We start from the raw sequence: 19,478 nt of genomic DNA, 5'->3' as shown, positions 1-19,478 counted from the left end.
GGATTTCTTGAAACAGCAAAAATCCCATGGCTTGCTGTAGCTGAGCAAACCAAGCTACCAGGGCAACTATGAGAAGTTCCCATGACAGTGTTCCCACAGCGCCAAACTCAGAAAATACTGTTACCAGCAGCTGGCCTCAAGGACTAGGTCTACGTGACCGTTAATCACAAAGGGGGTTGTTTTCCTGACTGCTAATCAAAAGGGGGGTTCTTTTCTTGCAGGTGGGGTTGTTTTCTTCTAGTTGTTTGTCTGAGTGCTTTTGACAAATAATCTTGTGTGAAACATTGTCCGCCCCTGTAAAGTTCACTATAAAAGTTGTGCTATTCGGGCAATAAAAGGGAGCAGCACGATCTGACTCTGCTGGTGTCTGTCGTGCTTTCGCCCGTGCTTCCTGCAACATATGGGGGGTGGGGGGGCATTTTGGGGTCCCAAAATATGAGGGGGGGGTCATGAAACATATGGGGGGGGCACAGATGGGGGGGCTCCTGTAGGTTATGGGGGGCGTTTTGGGGGGTCCTGGAACGGGGGGGGGGGGCAGGTAGGGTATTCGGGGGGGGCAGATTGGGGGGGGTCCCAGCTGGGGGGGGGGGCATTTGGGGTAGGGTAAGGGGGGCGAGTCCTAAACCGGGGGGGGGGGAGACAGAGTTTGGAGGGGGGGGGCACTACCGATTGGGGGGGGTCCAAATTTTTGGGGGGAAGTCAGATTCTTATGGGGGGGTGTCCAATTTTTTATGAGGGGGGTCCAATTTCTTTTTAGGGGGTCCAATTTTTTATGGGGGGGGTCCAATTTCTCTTTGGGGTGGGTCCAATTTTTTTGGGGGGGGGTCCAATTTTTTTGGGGGGGTGCCGCACTTTTTGGAAGGGCTCTGATTTTTTTTTGGGGGGGTCCATTTTAAAGGGGGGGTGCTCCCATTTTAGGGGGGGGGGTTCCCATTTTTGGGGGGGGGCATTTTTTTGGGGGGGGGGCGGTGTTTGAAGGGGGGGGCAGCACTGACTCAGTGCCTATGACCGGGGGGGGGGGTTCCGAGGCCGGATCTCGGGAGGGTGTCACGAGACCGGGTTGTTTTTTTTGTTTTTTTTTTTTTGGGGGGGTGTCCCGTGGGGTTCCTTACTGGAGGCGGCGGGGCCGAGCGGCAGAGCCGTGACGCAGCAGCGGTGGCAGCGGCGGCGGGGGGGGGCCCAGAGGGGGGCGCGGAGGGACTGCGACACCGGGTCCCCCCCCACCCCCCCCAACCGGGGACCGGCCCTGCTCCCGCCCCCCCGGCTCCAAACCGCGCCCCCTTTTCCCCAAACCCCGCCCCCACCGCCGAAGCCCCGCCCTCTACTTCTAAAGCCCCGCCTCCCCCCTCCCTCCCTGCCGGCCGTTACCCGGCGGGCGCGGCCACGTGACCCCCCGCGCGCCTCCCTACTGGCCGGCGCCCCGGGGCGGCGCGCGGCGATTGGTGGAGGCGGCGCCCAATGGGAGCGCGGGGCGGGCGCGGTTTGAGTGTGCGCGCCGCAATGGCGGCGAGGCCCGGCGGCGGCGGCGGCGCCCGCCCGGTACCGGCCACGGCGGCGGCTGCGTCACTTCCGGCCGCCTCCCGGTTACCGGTGCGCAAGGCCCACGCCAAGCGCGCGGCGGCCGCGCCTGAGCCGGAGGCTCCCGAACAGTTTGGGCCCCGCTCCCGTTCCCGGTGCCGTTCCCGGTGCCGGTTCCGGTCTCACCCTCCCGTTCTCCCGTAGAAACGGCGCCGCTCCGGGCCCCGAGCGGGCTGGGCTCCCAGCAGCCGCGCCCCGTTGCGGGCTATCAGCGTCCCGACGGCACCAGGCCCAGGTAGGGCGGCACCGGGGGGGTCCCGGTTGTACCGGGGGGGTCCCGGTTCCACCGTTCGGTCACGGTGACCCCCCCGTGCCCCCCCCCAGGCCGGGAAAAAGGCCCCGGGGGCGGCTTCGGGATCGGCAGCGCCGCCTCCGGTACCGGGGGTGCGGCGGCGGGCGGCGGGGGACCCGAGGGGGCAGCTGGCGGAGCTGCGGGAGAAGATAAGGGGCCTGGAGGATGACAACCGGCAGCTCCGGGAGCAGCTGCAGCACAGCCGGGCCCGGGAGGAGGAGCTGGAGGGACAAGTGAGGTGAGAGCCCCGGTAACACCCCCCCCCCACCCCGCTACCGGTTTACACCCTCCCGGTAACCGGGGACCCCTCCCCTGACCCCTCTGGTACCCAGAGACCCCCCTCCAGTAACGGGGGACCCGTTTCCTTCCTCCTCCGGTATCGGGGACCGCCCCCCTCCGGTAACGGAGGACCTGTCCCCTTTCCCCCCAGTACCGGGGACCCCCCTCCGGTAACCGGGGACTCTCCCCCTTCCCCGTCTGGTACTGGGAACCCCCCTCAGGGTACGGAAGCCCCCTCCCCTTCCCCCTCCGATACCCGGGGACCCCCCCTCCGATACCAGAGACCCCCCCCCCCTCCAGTAACGGCGCCCCCCCCCCGGTGCCTCCCAGCTCTCTGCGCACGGAGCTGCAGCAGTCCCAGGAGGAGCGGTCCCGGTGGCAGCGGGAGGCGGAGGCGCAGGCGGCCGAGCGGCAGCGGCTGGCGGCTGAGCTCCAGGAGCGGCACCGGCAGCTGGAGGAGCTCCGGGAGGCGGCGCGGGACCGGGAGGAGCAGCTGGGGGCCGCCCAGGTGGGTACGAGGCTGATTTCCCCCCCCCACGGGGCAAAACCAGCAAAACGCGGGATTCTGCCCCAAAATGGGCTGCGAGGAGCGCAGCTGGAGATGCTTCGGGGGGCTTTTTACCCGATTTCGGGGTGTTTTGCCGGATTTTTCCCCAATTGTTGTCTTCTCCCAAATTATTCCCCGTACCCCCCTAAATTATTATCTTAGGCTCCCCTGATTATTGGGGTCTTCCCCCCCAACCCTTCCTGATATTGGGGCATTTCCTCCAGATTTTGGGGGCTCTTCCCCGAATTCTGCTTGGCTTTTCCCGCAAACTTTGGGGGAGTTTCCACCAATTCTGTGTGTTTCCCAACCAAATCTTGGTGGGTTTCCCCTCCCCCTGTATTCTGGATGGTTTTTCCCCATGTTTTTTGGGGGGCTCTTCCCAAAGATTTTATAGGTTATTTCCCAAAATTCTTGGTGCTTTTTCTACAAGCTCTTCGCGGACGGGGTACCCAAGTTCTGTGCGTTTTTTCCCTAAAGTTTTGAATTTTTACATCCAATTCTTGGCGCTCCTGTCTTGGCCGATGGCGTTGGGCGCCTCTTGGCCAACGGGGTCGGGCCTTTCCCCCCCAGGCGGAGCTGCGGGAGGTGTCGGGGGCGCTGTCGCGGCGCGAGGCGGAGGTGTCGGAGCTGCGGGCGCTGGCGGGGGCGCAGGAGGAGCATTTGCACGCGCTGGAGATGGAGCGGCGCCGCCTGCACAACCAGCTGCAGGAGCTCAAGGTGCACCGGGGGGGCTGACACTGAAAATATCAATAATAATTTAAAAACCAGGATTCACTTCGGGGGATTTTTCACCCCAAGATGTAAAAAATAATAAAAATAATAAATAATAGTAATAATAATAACATTAGTATTTCATGTTTTGTTTTTGTCAAAATTAAAAAAAAATGTTTTTTTTTTTTTGCTCAAACTTTTCTTAAAATAACATTCCTGTTTTTTCCTCAAAGTTAAAAAATATCATTTATTCTTTTTTCTCAAAATTGAAAAACAAAACCTTTTTTTAGTTTGCTCAAATAAAAAATCATCTTTCTTTTTTTGATTTTTACTGAAATTTTAAAAAGTCAAAAGAACACTTCTTTTATTTCTCAAAATTTAAAATCGAATAACTCATTTCATTTTTTGAGCTTTTTTGCTCAGAGTTTAACAAATACATATGTTTTTGCCCCAAATTTTTTTAAAAATACAAAAACAAATCATTTTTTTGCTCAGTTAAAAAAAAAAAAACACTTAATTTTCCCTCAAATTAAAAAAAATATATAAAATGCTTAGTTTTTCTTGCTCAAAATTAAAAAAATACATAGTTTCTTTTAGGTTTTGCCCCAAATCTATAAACAACAGAATGGTCATGGTTCGTTTCTGTTTTTTTGTTCAAAATTTTAAGAGTATATAAGAATATAAATATTTAACTCTGAAAGTTTTTCTTATATATCCATACTTAAATACAGAAAAATACAGAAAAATAATCTGTCTGACAAGTGGCAGTCGGGCAGGGCTCAGGGCTGTGGCAATTGGGGCCACGTCAGGTCACCATTGGGATCCCCCAAGGCTCCGTTTTAGGGCCAGTCCTCTTCAAGTCCTCGATATTCTACAAAATACCTTTTTTTCCCTTTTTTTTTTCCCCCTCCCCAGGGGAACATCCGCGTCTTCTGCCGCGTGCGCCCGCTGCTGGCGGCCGAGCAGGAGGCGCAGAAGGGGCTGGAGCACCTCCACTTCCCCCCCGAGGACAACAAGACGCTGGTGCTCTGCAGGACCGAGGGGGTGAGCGCCAATTTGGGGTGCCCCGACCCCAAATCAGGGCTGGGGGGGGCACCCCCTGCTGCTCCCGCTCCCAAATCCTCCACGGCCCTACAAGCGGGCGGCCCTATAACGGGGGCAGGAGGCCCTATAAGCCCGATATCTCCCCGTATTGCACATCAGGCTGGGAATAGGGCTCGTGGTGACCCCCCCAAATCCTGACACGTCCCCCCCGACCCTAATTTCCCCCCCCAGTCCCATACGGGGCGGCGGGGCGAGGTGCGCTACGACTTCAGCTTCGACCGCGTCTTCCCGCCCGGCGCCTCGCAGGAGGACGTCTTCGAGGAGATCGCGCTGCTCGTGCAGGTGCCCCCCCATAAAGGACCCCCCCCTTTTCCCCAAAATTGCCCGTTTCCCCCGTGTTTCACCCCAAAGCGCCTCCATCGCCACCCAAACCCCCCCAAGTGCTCCCCAGGGTCCCCATTTCTACCTTTTTTCCCCCATAAATCCCCCCGTTTACCCCCCCAACCCCCCCCAAACTGTCCCCCAAAGCCCCTTTTTCCCCATTTCCCCCCAAACTGCCCCCATTTCCCCCATAAATCCCCCTCTTTCCCCACCAAGGTCCCAGTTTCTGCCCATTCCCCCCCCAAACTCCCCCGTCTTCCTCTATTTCCCCCATAAATGTCCTATTTCCCCCCAAAGCGCCCCCGTTTGACACAAGTGACCCCAAAGGCTCCCGTTTCCCCCCAAAATGCCTCCATTTGCCCCTGAACTGCTCCCAAAGTGCCCCTGTTTCCCCCAAAAAGTCCCCATTTCCCCCCCAAGGCCCCTGTTTCTATCCCATTTCCCCCTTTTCCACCCCCAAAGGCCCCCTATTTCCCCTATAAGTGCCCCCATTTCCTTCCCACGCTCCCCCAAAGGCCCCCGTTTCTCCCTGAACTGACCCCAAAGCCCCCCCATTTCCCCTATAAATGCCCCCGTTTCTGCCTGTTGCCCCCCAAAGGCTCCCAAATTTCCACCCCAAAGTGCCCCTATTTCCCCCGGTTTTCACCCCAAAGCCCCCTGTTTGCCCCTGAACTCCCCCCAGAGTCTCCCCATTTCTCCCCGAACTGACCTCAAAGCTCCCCCTTCCCACCCTAAGTGCTCCCATTTCCCCCATAAATGCCTGTTTCTGCCCCCATTCCCCTAGTTTCCACCCCAAACACCCCCATTTGCCCCTGAACTCCCCCCAAAGACCCCTATTTTGCCCATTTTCCCCACAAGTGCCCCCATTCCCCCCTATTTCCACCCCAAATGCCCCCATTTGCCCCTCATTTCCCACCAAAGACCCCTATTTCCCCCGTTTCTCCCCGTTTCCCCCATAAGTACCCCCATTCCCCCCAAGTTTCCACCCCAAATGCCCCCATTTCCCCCCAAAGACCCCTATTTCCCCCACAAGTGCCTCCATTCCCCCCAGTTTCCACCCTATTTCCCCCCCCAAAGAGCCCTATTTCCCCCCAGTTTCCACCCCAAACGCCCCCATTTGCCCCTGAACTCCCCCCAAAGACCCCTATTTCCCCCCCATTTTCCCCACAAGTGCCCCCATTCCCCCTATTTCCACCGCAAATGCCCCCATTTGCCCCCTGTTTTTCCCCAAAAGACCCCTATTTCCCGCCCATTTCCCCCACAAGTGCCCCCATTCCTCCCAGTTTCCACCCCAAACGCCCCCATTTGCCCCTGAACTCCCCCCATTTCGCCTCCATTTCCCCCCCATAAGAGCCCCATTTCCCCCTAGTTTCCACCCCAAATGCCCCCGTTTACCCCTGAACTCCCCCAAAAGACCCCTTTTTCCCCCCATTTGCCCTATAACCCCCCCCGTCCCCCCCCAGTCGGCCCTGGATGGGTACCCCGTCTGCATCTTCGCCTACGGGCAGACGGGCAGCGGCAAAACCTACACCATGGAGGGGCCGGGGGGCGCCGACCCCACAAGTTGGGGGGTGATCCCCCGCGCCGTGCGGCACCTCTTCGGGGGCGCCCGCCAGCTGGAGCACAAAGGGTGGCAGGTGGGGGCCGAGGCACCGAGTTTTGGGGGGGGTTGGGGGCTTTTTGGGGGGGGGTTTAGGGCTATTTGGGGGATTTGGGGGCTTTTTGGGGGGGAGTTAGGGCTTTCAGGAGCTTCTTTGAGGGGGGTTTAAGGCTTTTTGGGGCTTCTTTGGGCGGCGCTTAGGGCTTTTGGGGGCTTCTTTGGGTGTGTTAGCGCTTTTGGGGGGGCCTTAGGGCTTCTGGGAGGCTTTTTTGAGGGGTTAGGCCTTTTTTGGGGGATTACGGCTTTTGAGATCTTTTTCTGGGGGGGATTAGGTCTTTTAGGGGCATTTTTGGATGGGGTTTTGAGGCTTTGGGGGGTTTAAGGTGTTTGGGGGGTGTTTAGGGCTTCTTGGGGTACTTTTCGGGGGGAGGTTAGGGCTTTTGGGGGGCTTTTAGGGGGATTAGGGCTTTCTGGAGGCTAATTTAGATCTTTTGGGGGCTTTTTTGGAGGGGGGTTAGGGCTTTGGGGTCTTTTGGGGGGCTTTTTGGGGGGAGGTTAGTGCTTTTGGGGGCTAATTTAGGGCTTTGGGGAGCTTTTTTTAGGGGTATTTGGTCTTTTAGGGGCTTTTTTGAGGGGGTTTTGAGCCTTTTGGGACTTTGGGGGGTTTAAGGTGTTTGGGGGGTTTAGGGCTTCTTGGGGTTCTTTTCTTTGGGGGGGTTAGGGCTTTTGGGGGGCTTTTTGGGAGGGTTAGGGCTTTCTGGAGGCTAATATAGGGCTTTTGGAGCCTTCTTTAGGGGGGTTTAGGGCTTTTGGGGGCTTCTTTGGGGGGGGGAGTTAGGGCTTTTGGAGGCTTTTTTGGGGCTTTTTTTGGAGGGTGTTAGGGATTTGGGGGGCTTTTTTGGGGGGGTTTAGGGCTTTGGGGGCTTTTGGGGGGCTTTTTGGGGGTGTTAGGGCTTTTGGGGGCTTTTTTGGGGGGAGCAGGGCTTTTGGGGGGGTTTAGGGTGGGGTTTTGGGGGGAATTTCTTTAGCTTTGGGGACTTTGGGTCTGCTCTTTTGGGGGCTCTTTGGGGTTCTTTATAGGGTTTGGAGGCTTTTGGTGGTTCTTTAGGCACTCGGGGCCCCTTTTTGGGGGGATTTTGCGCCCCCCTGACCCCCCCAAAGTACAGTTTCAGCGCCAGCTTCCTGGAGATCTACAACGAGGCGCTGCGGGACCTGCTGGGGGGGGACAGGGGGGGCGAGCTGGAGATCCGCCACGTCAGCTCGGCCAGCAAGGAGCTGCACGTCCCCAACCTGCGCTGCGTCCCCGTGGCCTCCGAGGACGAGGTAAGAAACCCAAACCCCCCCTCGGAGTCCGTTTGACGTATTTTTCCATTTTTTAACCCCAAATTTGCCCCCCCCCCCCAGGTGCTGGGGCTGCTGCAGACGGCCGCCTCCAAGCGCTCGGTGGCGCGCACGGCGCTCAACGACCGCTCGTCCCGCAGCCACTGCGTCTTCCAGCTCCACATCCAGGGCTCCAACGCCTCCCGCGCCCTCCGCTGCAGCTGTGAGCGCCTCTTTTTGGGGTTTTCTTCCTCCCCGGGGGGTGCCGACCTCCTCTTCCTCACCCGAAATCCTCCCCCAACCCAGCGGTGCTGAGCCTGGTGGACCTGGCGGGCAGCGAGCGCTTGGATAAATGCCAAGCCAGCGGGCAGCGGCTGCGCGAGACCCAAGCCATCAACAGCAGCCTGGCCACGCTGGGGCTGGTCATCATGGCCATCTCCAACAAGGTGCTGATTTTTGGGGGAAAAAAGAGCGATTTTGGGGCCACGACCCCAAAATTTTGTCGCTTTCCTCCCCATCCTATAACGATTTTTGTCCCCGTAGGAGCCGCACGTGCCGTACCGCAACAGCAAGCTGACCTACCTGCTGCAAAACTCGCTGAGGGGCAACGCCAAAATGTGAGCGGGTTTTTTTTTTTTAGGGTGACGGGGTGGTTTTAGGGTCGAGGGTGTAGGGTGCACCCCGCTCGGACACCCCGCTATGCCGTGGATCGCCCCCACCCAGGCTCATGGTCAACATCTCGCCGCTGGAGGAGAACTTCGCCGAGTCACTCAACTCCCTGCGCTTTGCCAGCAAGGTTTGGGGGAAATAATGGGGTTTTTGGGGGTTTAGGGGAGGGTTTGGATTGGGGTGGGGGTGGGGAAGGGTTTTGGGGTGGTTTTGGGGGATGGTTTTGGAGGGAGGGAGCGGGGAGGGCCTGGGGAGGAGGGTTTTGGGGTGGTTTTGGGGGAAGAATTTTGGGGGGGGTAAACATTATGGTATGGGGGGCGTTTGGGGTGGATTTGGGGATCTTTGGGACACGGTGATTTGGGGTGCCGTGGGAAATCTGCGGGCAGAGGTTGGGGGAGATGTAGGATGTGTTGGGGGTGCTCGGGGGGGAGAACGTGGGGATGGATTCAGGGGCAGGTTTGGGATGGGGGGGTTGGTTTGGGGTGTTAGAGGGCAAATTTGGGGCACAGGGGGTGATTTCATAGGGTTATGGGATAAGGAGGGCAAGTAATGGGATATGGGGGACAGGTTTTGGGGGTTATACGGTGAGTTTGGGGTACAGGGTATGGGTTTTGGATTTTGGACATGGGGGGGATTTGGGGGAGGTTATGGGGTGTGTTTGGGATATGGGGGTGTGATTCGGCAAGTTTTGGAGGTTTTGGGGGATTATAGGGCAGATTTGGGATATAAGGGGATGATTTAGTGGGGTTATGGGATATGGGGGGAGGATTTGGAGTTTACGGGACAAGTTTTGGGGGTTTATGGGGTTGGTTCGGGATGGTGTGATTTTGGGGTGGGTTTGGGGGGATTATAGGGCAGGTTTGGGATATGGGGGGTGATTTGGGGGGGGTTAGGTGGTGGGTTTGGGATATGGGGGCGTGAATGGGGGGATTTAGTGGGGATAAAGAGAAGATTTGGGATATGGGGGACAGGTTTTTGGCGGTTATGGGGTAGGTTTGGGAGGGTTAGGGACAGGTTTTGGGGTATTATGGGATGGATTTGGGATGGGGGTGTGATTTTGGGGGTTTTGGTGTGGGTTTTGGGGGGTGATGGGGCAAATTTAAGATATGGGGGTGAGTTGGGGGGGTTATGGGGCAGCTTTTGGGGGGTTATGGGGTGGGCTTGGGGGGGTTTGGGGTAGATTTGGGATATGGGGGCCTTTTGGGGGGGTTATGGGGAGATTTGGGATCCGGGGGGGCCTTTTGGGGTGGGTTTGGTTTGGATTTGGGTTAGTGGGGGGCCTTTTTGGGGGCATTTTGGGGCAGTTTTAGGATACGGGGGGGCATTTGGGGGGGTTATGGGGCAGATTTGGGGGTCTGGACCCCCCTCACCCCCCTCGTTCGCCCCCCAGGTGAACGAGTGCATGGTGGGCACGGCCCACGCCAACAAGAAGTAGCCCCGGGACCACCGGGACCCCCCCCCCCAAATTCCCCTCCCCCCCCGTTTTTCTGCCCCTCCCCCAGCACAGAGCCTGCTTGGGCCGGTGCTGATTGGCCGCCGGCGTCACGTGACGCAGGGAGGAAAAAAATGGCGGCGCCCTGCGTGGTTGCACAGTGCCCGTACGGCAACATGGCGGCGCCCAGTGGTGCGGGAGCACTTCCTGTCCTGCGCGATGCTCTGCCTGCGCTGGGGGGGGATCGGTACCGGAGCAGTGCTGCTGCCGCGTGGCGACTGCGCATGCTCCGCACTATGCCGGGGGCGGGGGGGGGGGGGGGGGGGTGAGCGAGGTGGCGCATGCGCAGCGTGGGGGATTAAGGCGATGCTGCCCTTAGATGGCTGGGGGGGGTCTTAAAGGGGCCGCGCACCCCAAGGGATGTCTGCGTGGGGTGTGTGCAGCTGTTCCTTTTAGCCTGACCTTAATAAACATGTAAATAAGCAAAAACTCTTCTAATAATTAAAAAAAAACAAAACTGTCGATTCCCAGCTGCAATCAATTTTCTTCCTCCTGGCTGCACCAACCCTATGTGTGAAATTCCAATCTGCCCCAAAACACACGGTTTTGACCCCAAAATGTTCCTTTTTGTCCCTAACATTGGTGCTTCCACCCGCGTCGTGTTAGTTTCCAGTGCTACCACCAAAACTCTGATTTATCTGTTAAAAGTGGGGTTAAAATAACAATAACTCTCCCCAGTTTCATCTGCCTTGTCCAGATGGGCAGAGCAGGGAGCTCTATAGGGAAAATCCATAGGGAAAACCTTCCCCAGAGCACGTTTCTGTCCTATACCCCTCTTGGCATCTATAGGGGAATATGAACAGCCTGCAGGGTCCCACATTCTGATGAGAAAAATCTCATCAAATAACAATAAATTAATGCTTTGAGACTTTTTTTTGCCAGTTAATTATAAAAGTGTAAAATACTCCAGGAAGATACAGGCTCAAAACCCAGAAGTTCATCATCATCCTCACAACTATTTTTTCATAGAGCTAATAGTTCACCAGAGTAAAATAAAAAGACAAATAGCTTAAGAGAGTTATTAAAGTATTAAGTTATTAAAACAAATTAAAAATAAAGAGTTTATTACAGTTTTTGTTAACGTTTGGTCCCCTAACTATGAGGCACTGTACAACATCACCCCTTCCTTCACCCTTCTGTGAGGGGAATGGCAAAATTTCACTCATATTATTGTCATTTATATTGCCAAATTTTATTTGAAGCCTGATAGTAAGTAGTTACGTGGGCTTTCCTCACCGAATTACCACTTAAAACCCACAATTGCCACCAAACTGCCCCAATTTTGCTGCTTTTTGGCCTCTTTCCGCTGTTGTGGGGGGTTGCTACAGGTTTTCACTACACTTCAAATCTGGATCAAGGGCAAAGAGGAGATAAATGAAAGTAAATATCTGTGCAAATATAAAGTCATAAATAGTGTCTGTAAATATTTATATATATAAAATCATCCTTTTCAGTTGTTGTGCTCTGGAGTTTAATTTTGCATCTAAACACATTGCATGTAGGGTCTTCTATGTTCCCTTACCGGCTGGAAGGTTTTTCACTTTATTTTTACACCAAGGAGACCTGATTTAACCTGAATGCTATTCTTGTACTTCCAAGGAACATATATTTAATTTAAAATATATTTAACTAACTCTTTTATCGCTTGTTCACCACAGCTGACCTCCAGCTCACCCCCCTTGTCCCCCCCCAGCAGGTCCCGCAGTGCCTCGTTGTAGATCTCCAGGAAACTGGCGCTGAAACTGTACTTTGGGGGGGTCAGGGGGGCGCAAAATCCCCCCAAAAAGGGGCCTAAAGAACCACCAAAAGCCTCCAAACCCTATAAAGAACCCCAAAGAGCCCCCAAAAGAGCAGACCCAAAGTCCCCAAAGCTAAAGAAATTCCCCCAAAAACCCACCCTAACCCCCCCACCCCAAAAGCCCTACTCCCCCAAGAAAGCCCTACCCCCTCAAAAAAAGCCCTAAATTAGCCCCCAAAAGACCTACCCCCAAAAAAGCCCCAAAAAAGCCCCCATAAGCCCTAATCCCCCCAAAAGCACCCCAAGAAGCCCTAACCCCCCCAAATGCCTTAAATCCCCCAAAAGAAGCCCCCAAAAGCTCAAAACCCCCTCAAAAAAGCCCCTAAAAGACTTAATTCCCCCCAAAAAAATCTCCCCAAAGCCCTAAAGTAGCCCCCCAAAAGCTGTAACCCCCCCAAAAAAAAGCACCCCAAGAAGTCCTAAACCCTCCCAAATGCCTTAAACCCCCAAAAGTCCCAAAATCCCCTCAAAAAAGCCCCTAAAAGACCTAATCCCCCCAAAAAAGCTCCCAAAAGCCATAACTCCCCAAAAAGTCTCCCCAAAAGTCCCCCCAAAAGCCCTAACCCCCCAAAAAAGCCCTAAATTAGCCACCAAAAAGCCCTAACACCCCCCAAAAAAAACCCCAAAGCCCCCAAAAACCCTAAGCCCCTCCCAAAAGCACTAACACACCCAAAGAAGCCCCCAAAAGCCCTAAACGCCCCCATAAGAAGTCCCCAAAAGCCCTAAGCCCCCCAAAAGCGCTAACACCCCCAAAGAAGCCCCCAAAAGCCCTAAACGCCCCCCAAAGAAGCCCCCAAAACCCCTAACTCCCCCCAAAAAAGCCCCAAAAGCCCCCCAAAAGCCCCCAAATCCCCCAAAACTCGGTGCCTCAGCCCCCACCTGCCACCCTTTGTGCTCCAGCTGGCGGGCGCCCCCGAAGAGGTGCCGCACGGCGCGGGGGATCACCCCCCAACTTGTGGGGTCGGCGCCCCCCGGCCCCTCCATGGTGTAGGTTTTGCCGCTGCCCGTCTGCCCGTAGGCGAAGATGCAGACGGGGTACCCATCCAGGGCCGACTGGGGGGGGACGGGGGGGGGTTATAGGGCAAATGGGGGGAAAAAGGGGTCTTTTGGGGGAAAATAAGGGTCACTGGGGGGAGTTCAGGGGCAAACGGGGGTATTTGGGGTGGAAACTGGGGGGAAATGGGGGTCTTTGGGGGGAAATGGGGGTCTTTGGGGGGAAATGGGGGCATTTGGTGGGGCTAACGGGGCACTTTGGGGGCCTTTGGGGTGGAAACTGGGGCAAACGGGCACTTTTGGGGAGAATGGGAAGAAACGGGCATTTATGGGGAAAATGGGGGGAAACAGCGCTTCTTGGGGGGGGAAATAGGGAAGAAATTGGAGGGAATGGGGGCACTTGTGGGGGAAATGGGAGGGAAATAGGGGTCTTTGGGGGGAAATGTTGGCGCACACAGCAGAAGACGCGGATGTTCCCCTGGGGAGGGGGAAAAAAAAAAGGGAAAAAAAGGTATTTTGTCGAATATCGAGGACTTGAAGAGGACTGGCCCTAAAACGGAGCCTTGGGGGATCCCAATGGTGACCTGACGTGGCCCCAATTGCCACAGCCCTGAGCCCTGCCCAACTGCCACTTGTCAGACAGATTATTTTTCTGTATTTTTCTGTATTTAAGTATGGATATATAAGAAAAACTTTCAGAGTTAAATATTTATATTCTTATATACTCTTAAAATTTTGAACAAAAAAACAGAAACGAACCATGACCATTCTGTTGTTTATAGATTTGGGGCAAAACCTAAAAGAAACTATGTATTTTTTTAATTTTGAGCAAGAAAAACTAAGCATTTTATATATTTTTTTTTAATTTGAGGGAAAATTAAGTGTTTTTTTTTTTAACTGAGCAAAAAAATGATTTGTTTTTGTATTTTTAAAAAAATTTGGGGCAAAAACATATGTATTTGTTAAACTCTGAGCAAAAAAGCTCAAAAAATGAAATGAGTTATTCTATTTTAAATTTTGAGAAATAAAAGAAGTGTTCTTTTGACTTTTTAAAATTTCAGTAAAAATCAGAAAAAGAGAGATGATTTTTTATTTGAGCAAACTAAAAAAGGTTTTGTTTTTCAATTTCGAGAAAAAAGAATAAATGATATTTTTTAACTTTGAGGAAAAAACAGGAATGTTATTTTAAGAAAAGTTTGAGCAAAAAAAAAAAAAACATTTTTTTTCAATTTTGACAAAAACAAAACATGAAATACTAATGTTATTACTATTATTTATTATTTTTATTATTTTTTACATCTTGGGGTGAAAAATCCCCCGAAGTGAATCCTGGTTTTTAAATTATTATTGATATTTTCAGTGTCAGCCCCCCCGGTGCACCTTGAGCTCCTGCAGCTGGTTGTGCAGGCGGCGCCGCTCCATCTCCAGCGCGTGCAAATGCTCCTCCTGCGCCCCCGCCAGCGCCCGCAGCTCCGACACCTCCGCCTCGCGCCGCGACAGCGCCCCCAACACCTCCCGCAGCTCCGCCTGGGGGGGAAAGGCCCGACCCCGTTGGCCAAGAGGCGCCCAACGCCATCGGCCAAGACAGGAGCGCCAAGAATTGGATGTAAAAATTCAAAACTTTAGGGAAAAAACGCACAGAACTTGGGTACCCCGTCCGCGAAGAGCTTGTAGAAAAAGCACCAAGAATTTTGGGAAATAACCTATAAAATCTTTGGGAAGAGCCCCCCAAAAAACATGGGGAAAAACCATCCAGAATACAGGGGGAGGGGAAACCCACCAAGATTTGGTTGGGAAACACACAGAATTGGTGGAAACTCCCCCAAAGTTTGCGGGAAAAGCCAAGCAGAATTCGGGGAAGAGCCCCCAAAATCTGGAGGAAATGCCCCAATATCAGGAAGGGTTGGGGGGGAAGACCCCAATAATCAGGGGAGCCTAAGATAATAATTTAGGGGGGTACGGGGAATAATTTGGGAGAAGACAACAATTGGGGAAAAATCCGGCAAAACACCCCGAAATCGGGTAAAAAGCCCCCCGAAGCATCTCCAGCTGCGCTCCTCGCAGCCCATTTTGGGGCAGAATCCCGCGTTTTGCTGGTTTTGCCCCGTGGGGGGGGGAAATCAGCCTCGTACCCACCTGGGCGGCCCCCAGCTGCTCCTCCCGGTCCCGCGCCGCCTCCCGGAGCTCCTCCAGCTGCCGGTGCCGCTCCTGGAGCTCAGCCGCCAGCCGCTGCCGCTCGGCCGCCTGCGCCTCCGCCTCCCGCTGCCACCGGGACCGCTCCTCCTGGGACTGCTGCAGCTCCGTGCGCAGAGAGCTGGGAGGCACCGGGGGGGGGGCGCCGTTACTGGAGGGGGGGGGGGTCTCTGGTATCGGAGGGGGGGTCCCCGGGTATCGGAGGGGGAAGGGGAGGGGGCTTCCGTACCCTGAGGGGGGTTCCCAGTACCAGACGGGGAAGGGGGAGAGTCCCCGGTTACCGGAGGGGGGTCCCCGGTACTGGGGGGAAAGGGGACAGGTCCTCCGTTACCGGAGGGGGGCGGTCCCCGATACCGGAGGAGGAAGGAAACGGGTCCCCCGTTACTGGAGGGGGGTCCCTAGGTACCAGAGGGGTCAGGGGAGGGGTCCCCGGTTACCGGGAGGGTGCAAACCGGTAGCGGGGGGGGGGAGTTACCGGGGCTCTCACCTCACTTGTCCCTCCAGCTCCTCCTCCCGGGCCCGGCTGTGCTGCAGCTGCTCCCGGAGCTGCCGGTTGTCATCCTCCAGGCCCCTTATCTTCTCCCGCAGCTCCGCCAGCTGCCCCCTCGGGTCCCCCGCCGCCCGCCGCCGCACCCCCGGTACCGGAGGCGGCGCTGCCGATCCCGAAGCCGCCCCCGGGGCCTTTTTCCCGGCCTGGGGGGGGGCACGGGGGGGTCACCGTGACCGAACGGTGGAACCGGGACCCCCCCGGTACAACCGGGACCCCCCCGGTGCCGCCCTACCTGGGCCTGGTGCCGTCGGGACGCTGATAGCCCGCAACGGGGCGCGGCTGCTGGGAGCCCAGCCCGCTCGGGGCCCGGAGCGGCGCCGTTTCTACGGGAGAACGGGAGGGTGAGACCGGAACCGGCACCGGGAACGGCACCGGGAACGGGAGCGGGGCCCAAACTGTTCGGGAGCCTCCGGCTCAGGCGCGGCCGCCGCGCGCTTGGCGTGGGCCTTGCGCACCGGTAACCGGGAGGCGGCCGGAAGTGACGCAGCCGCCGCCGTGGCCGGTACCGGGCGGGCGCCGCCGCCGCCGCCGGGCCTCGCCGCCATTGCGGCGCGCACACTCAAACCGCGCCCGCCCCGCGCTCCCATTGGGCGCCGCCTCCACCAATCGCCGCGCGCCGCCCCGGGGCGCCGGCCAGTAGGGAGGCGCGCGGGGGGTCACGTGGCCGCGCCCGCCGGGTAACGGCCGGCAGGGAGGGAGGGGGGAGGCGGGGCTTTAGAAGTAGAGGGCGGGGCTTCGGCGGTGGGGGCGGGGTTTGGGGAAAAGGGGGCGCGGTTTGGAGCCGGGGGGGCGGGAGCAGGGCCGGTCCCCGGTTGGGGGGGGTGGGGGGGGACCCGGTGTCGCAGTCCCTCCGCGCCCCCCTCTGGGCCCCCCCCCGCCGCCGCTGCCACCGCTGCTGCGTCACGGCCCTGCCGCTCGGCCCCGCCGCCTCCAGTAAGGAACCCCACGGGACACCCCCCCAAAAAAAAAAAAACAAAAAAAACAACCCGGTCTCGTGACACCCTCCCGAGATCCGGCCTCGGAACCCCCCCCCCCGGTCATAGGCACTGAGTCAGTGCTGCCCCCCCCTTCAAACACCGCCCCCCCCCCAAAAAAATGCCCCCCCCCAAAAATGGGAACCCCCCCCCCTAAAATGGGAGCACCCCCCCTTTAAAATGGACCCCCCCAAAAAAAAATCAGAGCCCTTCCAAAAAGTGCGGCACCCCCCCAAAAAAATTGGACCCCCCCCCAAAAAAATTGGACCCACCCCAAAGAGAAATTGGACCCCCCCCATAAAAAATTGGACCCCCTAAAAAGAAATTGGACCCCCCTCATAAAAAATTGGACACCCCCCCATAAGAATCTGACTTCCCCCCAAAAATTTGGACCCCCCCCAATCGGTAGTGCCCCCCCCCTCCAAACTCTGTCTCCCCCCCCCCCGGTTTAGGACTCGCCCCCCTTACCCTACCCCAAATGCCCCCCCCCCCAGCTGGGACCCCCCCCAATCTGCCCCCCCCGAATACCCTACCTGCCCCCCCCCCCCGTTCCAGGACCCCCCAAAACGCCCCCCATAACCTACAGGAGCCCCCCCATCTGTGCCCCCCCCATATGTTTCATGACCCCCCCCTCATATTTTGGGACCCCAAAATGCCCCCCCACCCCCCATATGTTGCAGGAAGCACGGGCGAAAGCACGACAGACACCAGCAGAGTCAGATCGTGCTGCTCCCTTTTATTGCCCGAATAGCACAACTTTTATAGTGAACTTTACAGGGGCGGACAATGTTTCACACAAGATTATTTGTCAAAAGCACTCAGACAAACAACTAGAAGAAAACAACCCCACCTGCAAGAAAAGAACCCCCCTTTTGATTAGCAGTCAGGAAAACAACCCCCTTTGTGATTAACGGTCACGTAGACCTAGTCCTTGAGGCCAGCTGCTGGTAACAGTATTTTCTGAGTTTGGCGCTGTGGGAACACTGTCATGGGAACTTCTCATAGTTGCCCTGGTAGCTTGGTTTGCTCAGCTACAGCAAGCCATGGGATTTTTGCTGTTTCAAGAAATCCCTCAACACACATGCAACTAGGCAAAGAAAGTAAGGCTGAAAGCAGGATTGCTACCTTGGACTTTCGAAGAGCCAACTTTGACCTCTTCCGGGACCTGCTTGGGAGTATCTCATAGGATAGGCTGCTCGAAAGCAAGGGTGCTTGTGAGAGCTGGGCTACATTTAAGCAGCACTTCTTCCATGCTCAGGATCGGTGCATCCCAAGGAACAGGAAATCGGGGAAGGGGGGCAGGAAACCTGTGTGGATGAGCAAGGAGCTCATCAATAAGATCAAATGGAAGAGGATGGTCTGTGAAATGTGGAAAAAGGGCCTGTCCTCTTGGGAGGAGTATAGATGTGTTGTCAGGGCCTGCAGGGATGCGACCAGGAAGGCTAAAGCCCACCTAGAGATGAGGCTTGCGAAAGAGATAAAGGATAATAAGAAGGGTTTTTCAAGTATGTAAACGGCAAGAGGAAGACTAGGGATAATGTGGGTCCCTTGCTGAATGAGGGGGGTTTCCTGGTCAAGGGAGACGTTGAGAAGGCAGAGATACTGAATGCTTTCTTTGCGTCAGTCTTTGCTTCAAGGACACTCCCCCGGGACTCCTCGCCCCTGGCAATAGGACAAAGGGTCTGGGAAATGGAGGGCTCCCCCCTGGTGGACGTGGGAGTGGTTCGGGAGCGTCTGTGTGGGCTCAACACACACAAATCCCTGGGTCCCGATGGGATGCATCTGCGTGTGCTAAGGGAGCTGGCAGATGTGATCGCCGAACCGCTCTCTATCATCTTTGAAAGGTCCTGGAGAATGGGTGAGGTGCCTGAAGACTGGAGGATAGCCAAAGTCACTCAGAAGTGACCTCGTAGGCCCTTTCTGTGACATGTTGCTGCTGTTGCCCTATCAACTGCAGAGGCAGAAGTGACCTCACAGTCCCTGCCACAGTCACATTCCTCCTGCTGGGGCAGGAGATCCTGAGGCAGAGTTGAGGTCATCAGAGCATTTCCTCTCATCTCCTCCTTGTCGCCTACAAGCAGATCAAATCCATGGCCCCTCACATTCATCTTTGAATGCCGTGTGACTGCATGGAGTGGGTTTACGTGGTACGGTTTTGGTAGTGGGGGGCCATAGAGGTGGCTTTGGTGAGAAGAATCCAGAAGCTGCCCCACGTTAGATAAGGGCCCCACTGCTGGCCAGAACTGGGCCAATAAGCGACATTCTTTGCACCTCTGTGAGAGCATATTTAAACAGAAGAAAAAAAAAAAAAGGCAAAAAAAAAAAAAAAGCTGCTGTAGAACAGCAGCTGGGAGAAAGAGAGGAGTGAGAAATAGCCTTGCAGGTGCTAAGATCAGTTATGAAGGAGGGGGAGACGTGCTCCATGTCCCGGAGCAGAAGTCCCCTGCGGCCTGTGATGAGGACCATGGTGAAGCAGGCTGTCCCCCTTCAACCTGTAGAGGAGACCATGGTGGAGCAGGTGGACCTGCACTGACAGAGGTTGTAGTTTGTGGAGGACCCCTGCCAGAGCAGATTCCAGGCCAGACCTGTAACCCGTGGAGAGGAGCCCACGCAGGACCAGGTGACCTGGCAGGAGCTGCTGCCCGTGGGGGACCCAGGTTGGAGCAGTTTGCTCCTGAGGGATGGACCCCATGGTCTGGAGCAGTTTTTGATATCTTGCCTCCTGACCTCCCCAGATATGTCCTTGTGTTTGGGGCAGCTTTTCAAACATTGCCATGACCTGCAAGATGCTGTCTCCCTGCATGGGGACGGTCAGTTTCTGAGACAGAAGTGACATCTTAGTGGGATGGAAGGACACAGCATGCTGTAGGCAGGCCCTGCACAGCATGCGTAGCAGCCCTGCACAGCCCCTGAGGGGCCCAGCCCCAGTTCGTGCCCCCCAGCTTGTGCTCCAGAAGGGCTCCCCTAGGTCCTGTGTCACTTTTCCCACCTGGGTCCCTCGGCTATCCAAGGAAATCTTGGAGGCAGTGTCCACCTCTGACTGGAAAACTGAAACCA

At 56.1% G+C, this 19,478-nt stretch overlaps 2 protein-coding genes and 1 long non-coding RNA gene across 3 annotated transcripts; 2 read left to right on the top strand and 1 right to left on the bottom strand.

Moving 5' to 3' along the window:
• Nucleotides 1-1,004: 1,004 nt before the first annotated feature.
• On the top strand, nucleotides 1,005-8,434 carry LOC140001149 (carboxy-terminal kinesin 2-like). Its single transcript, XM_072032341.1, has 13 exons — nucleotides 1,005-1,020; nucleotides 1,488-1,590; nucleotides 1,723-1,813; nucleotides 1,903-2,108; nucleotides 2,480-2,657; nucleotides 3,267-3,413; nucleotides 4,323-4,451; nucleotides 4,683-4,793; nucleotides 6,296-6,469; nucleotides 7,594-7,755; nucleotides 7,837-7,975; nucleotides 8,059-8,198; nucleotides 8,296-8,434. The coding sequence occupies exons 1-13, from the start codon at nucleotides 1,005-1,007 to the stop codon at nucleotides 8,371-8,373; spliced, it is 1,674 nt and encodes a 557-aa protein (XP_071888442.1). The 3' UTR covers nucleotides 8,374-8,434.
• Nucleotides 8,435-8,482: 48 nt separating this feature from the next.
• LOC140001136 (uncharacterized) lies at nucleotides 8,483-10,375 on the top strand. Its single transcript, XR_011806277.1, has 2 exons — nucleotides 8,483-8,548; nucleotides 9,812-10,375. It is a non-coding gene; the product is annotated as an uncharacterized lncRNA (long non-coding RNA).
• Nucleotides 10,376-13,960: 3,585 nt separating this feature from the next.
• Nucleotides 13,961-19,257, bottom strand: LOC140001148 (uncharacterized). Its single transcript, XM_072032340.1, has 6 exons — nucleotides 19,149-19,257; nucleotides 15,903-16,005; nucleotides 15,680-15,770; nucleotides 15,385-15,590; nucleotides 14,841-15,018; nucleotides 13,961-14,231 (listed from the first exon to the last, which is right to left on the bottom strand). The coding sequence occupies exons 1-6, from the start codon at nucleotides 19,255-19,257 to the stop codon at nucleotides 14,067-14,069; spliced, it is 852 nt and encodes a 283-aa protein (XP_071888441.1). The 3' UTR covers nucleotides 13,961-14,066.
• Nucleotides 19,258-19,478: the final 221 nt, after the last annotated feature.

The sequence above is a fragment of the Anas platyrhynchos genome, chromosome 38 (assembly GCF_047663525.1).
Source record: "Anas platyrhynchos isolate ZD024472 breed Pekin duck chromosome 38, IASCAAS_PekinDuck_T2T, whole genome shotgun sequence".
In the NCBI taxonomy this organism is placed as follows: Eukaryota; Metazoa; Chordata; class Aves; order Anseriformes; family Anatidae; genus Anas; species Anas platyrhynchos.
This window is presented reverse-complemented; position numbering and strand designations above follow the sequence as displayed.

Bases quoted from the DNA above. Each gene is read 5' to 3' on its own strand.
- LOC140001148 (XM_072032340.1), bottom strand. From the start codon at position 19,257: ATGTCACTTCTGTCTCAGAAACTGACCGTCCCCATGCAGGGAGACAGC. The intron at 16,006-19,148 runs GTCAGGAGGCAA...GCGCGGTTTGAG, and splicing joins ACAAGGACATATCTGGGGAG to TGTGCGCGCCGCAATGGCGG. The intron at 15,771-15,902 runs GTGCGCAAGGCC...GTTCTCCCGTAG, and splicing joins CGGCCGCCTCCCGGTTACCG to AAACGGCGCCGCTCCGGGCC.
- LOC140001149 (XM_072032341.1), top strand. The intron at 1,814-1,902 runs GTAGGGCGGCAC...GCCCCCCCCCAG, and splicing joins CCCGACGGCACCAGGCCCAG to GCCGGGAAAAAGGCCCCGGG. The intron at 4,452-4,682 runs GTGAGCGCCAAT...TTCCCCCCCCAG, and splicing joins TGCTCTGCAGGACCGAGGGG to TCCCATACGGGGCGGCGGGG.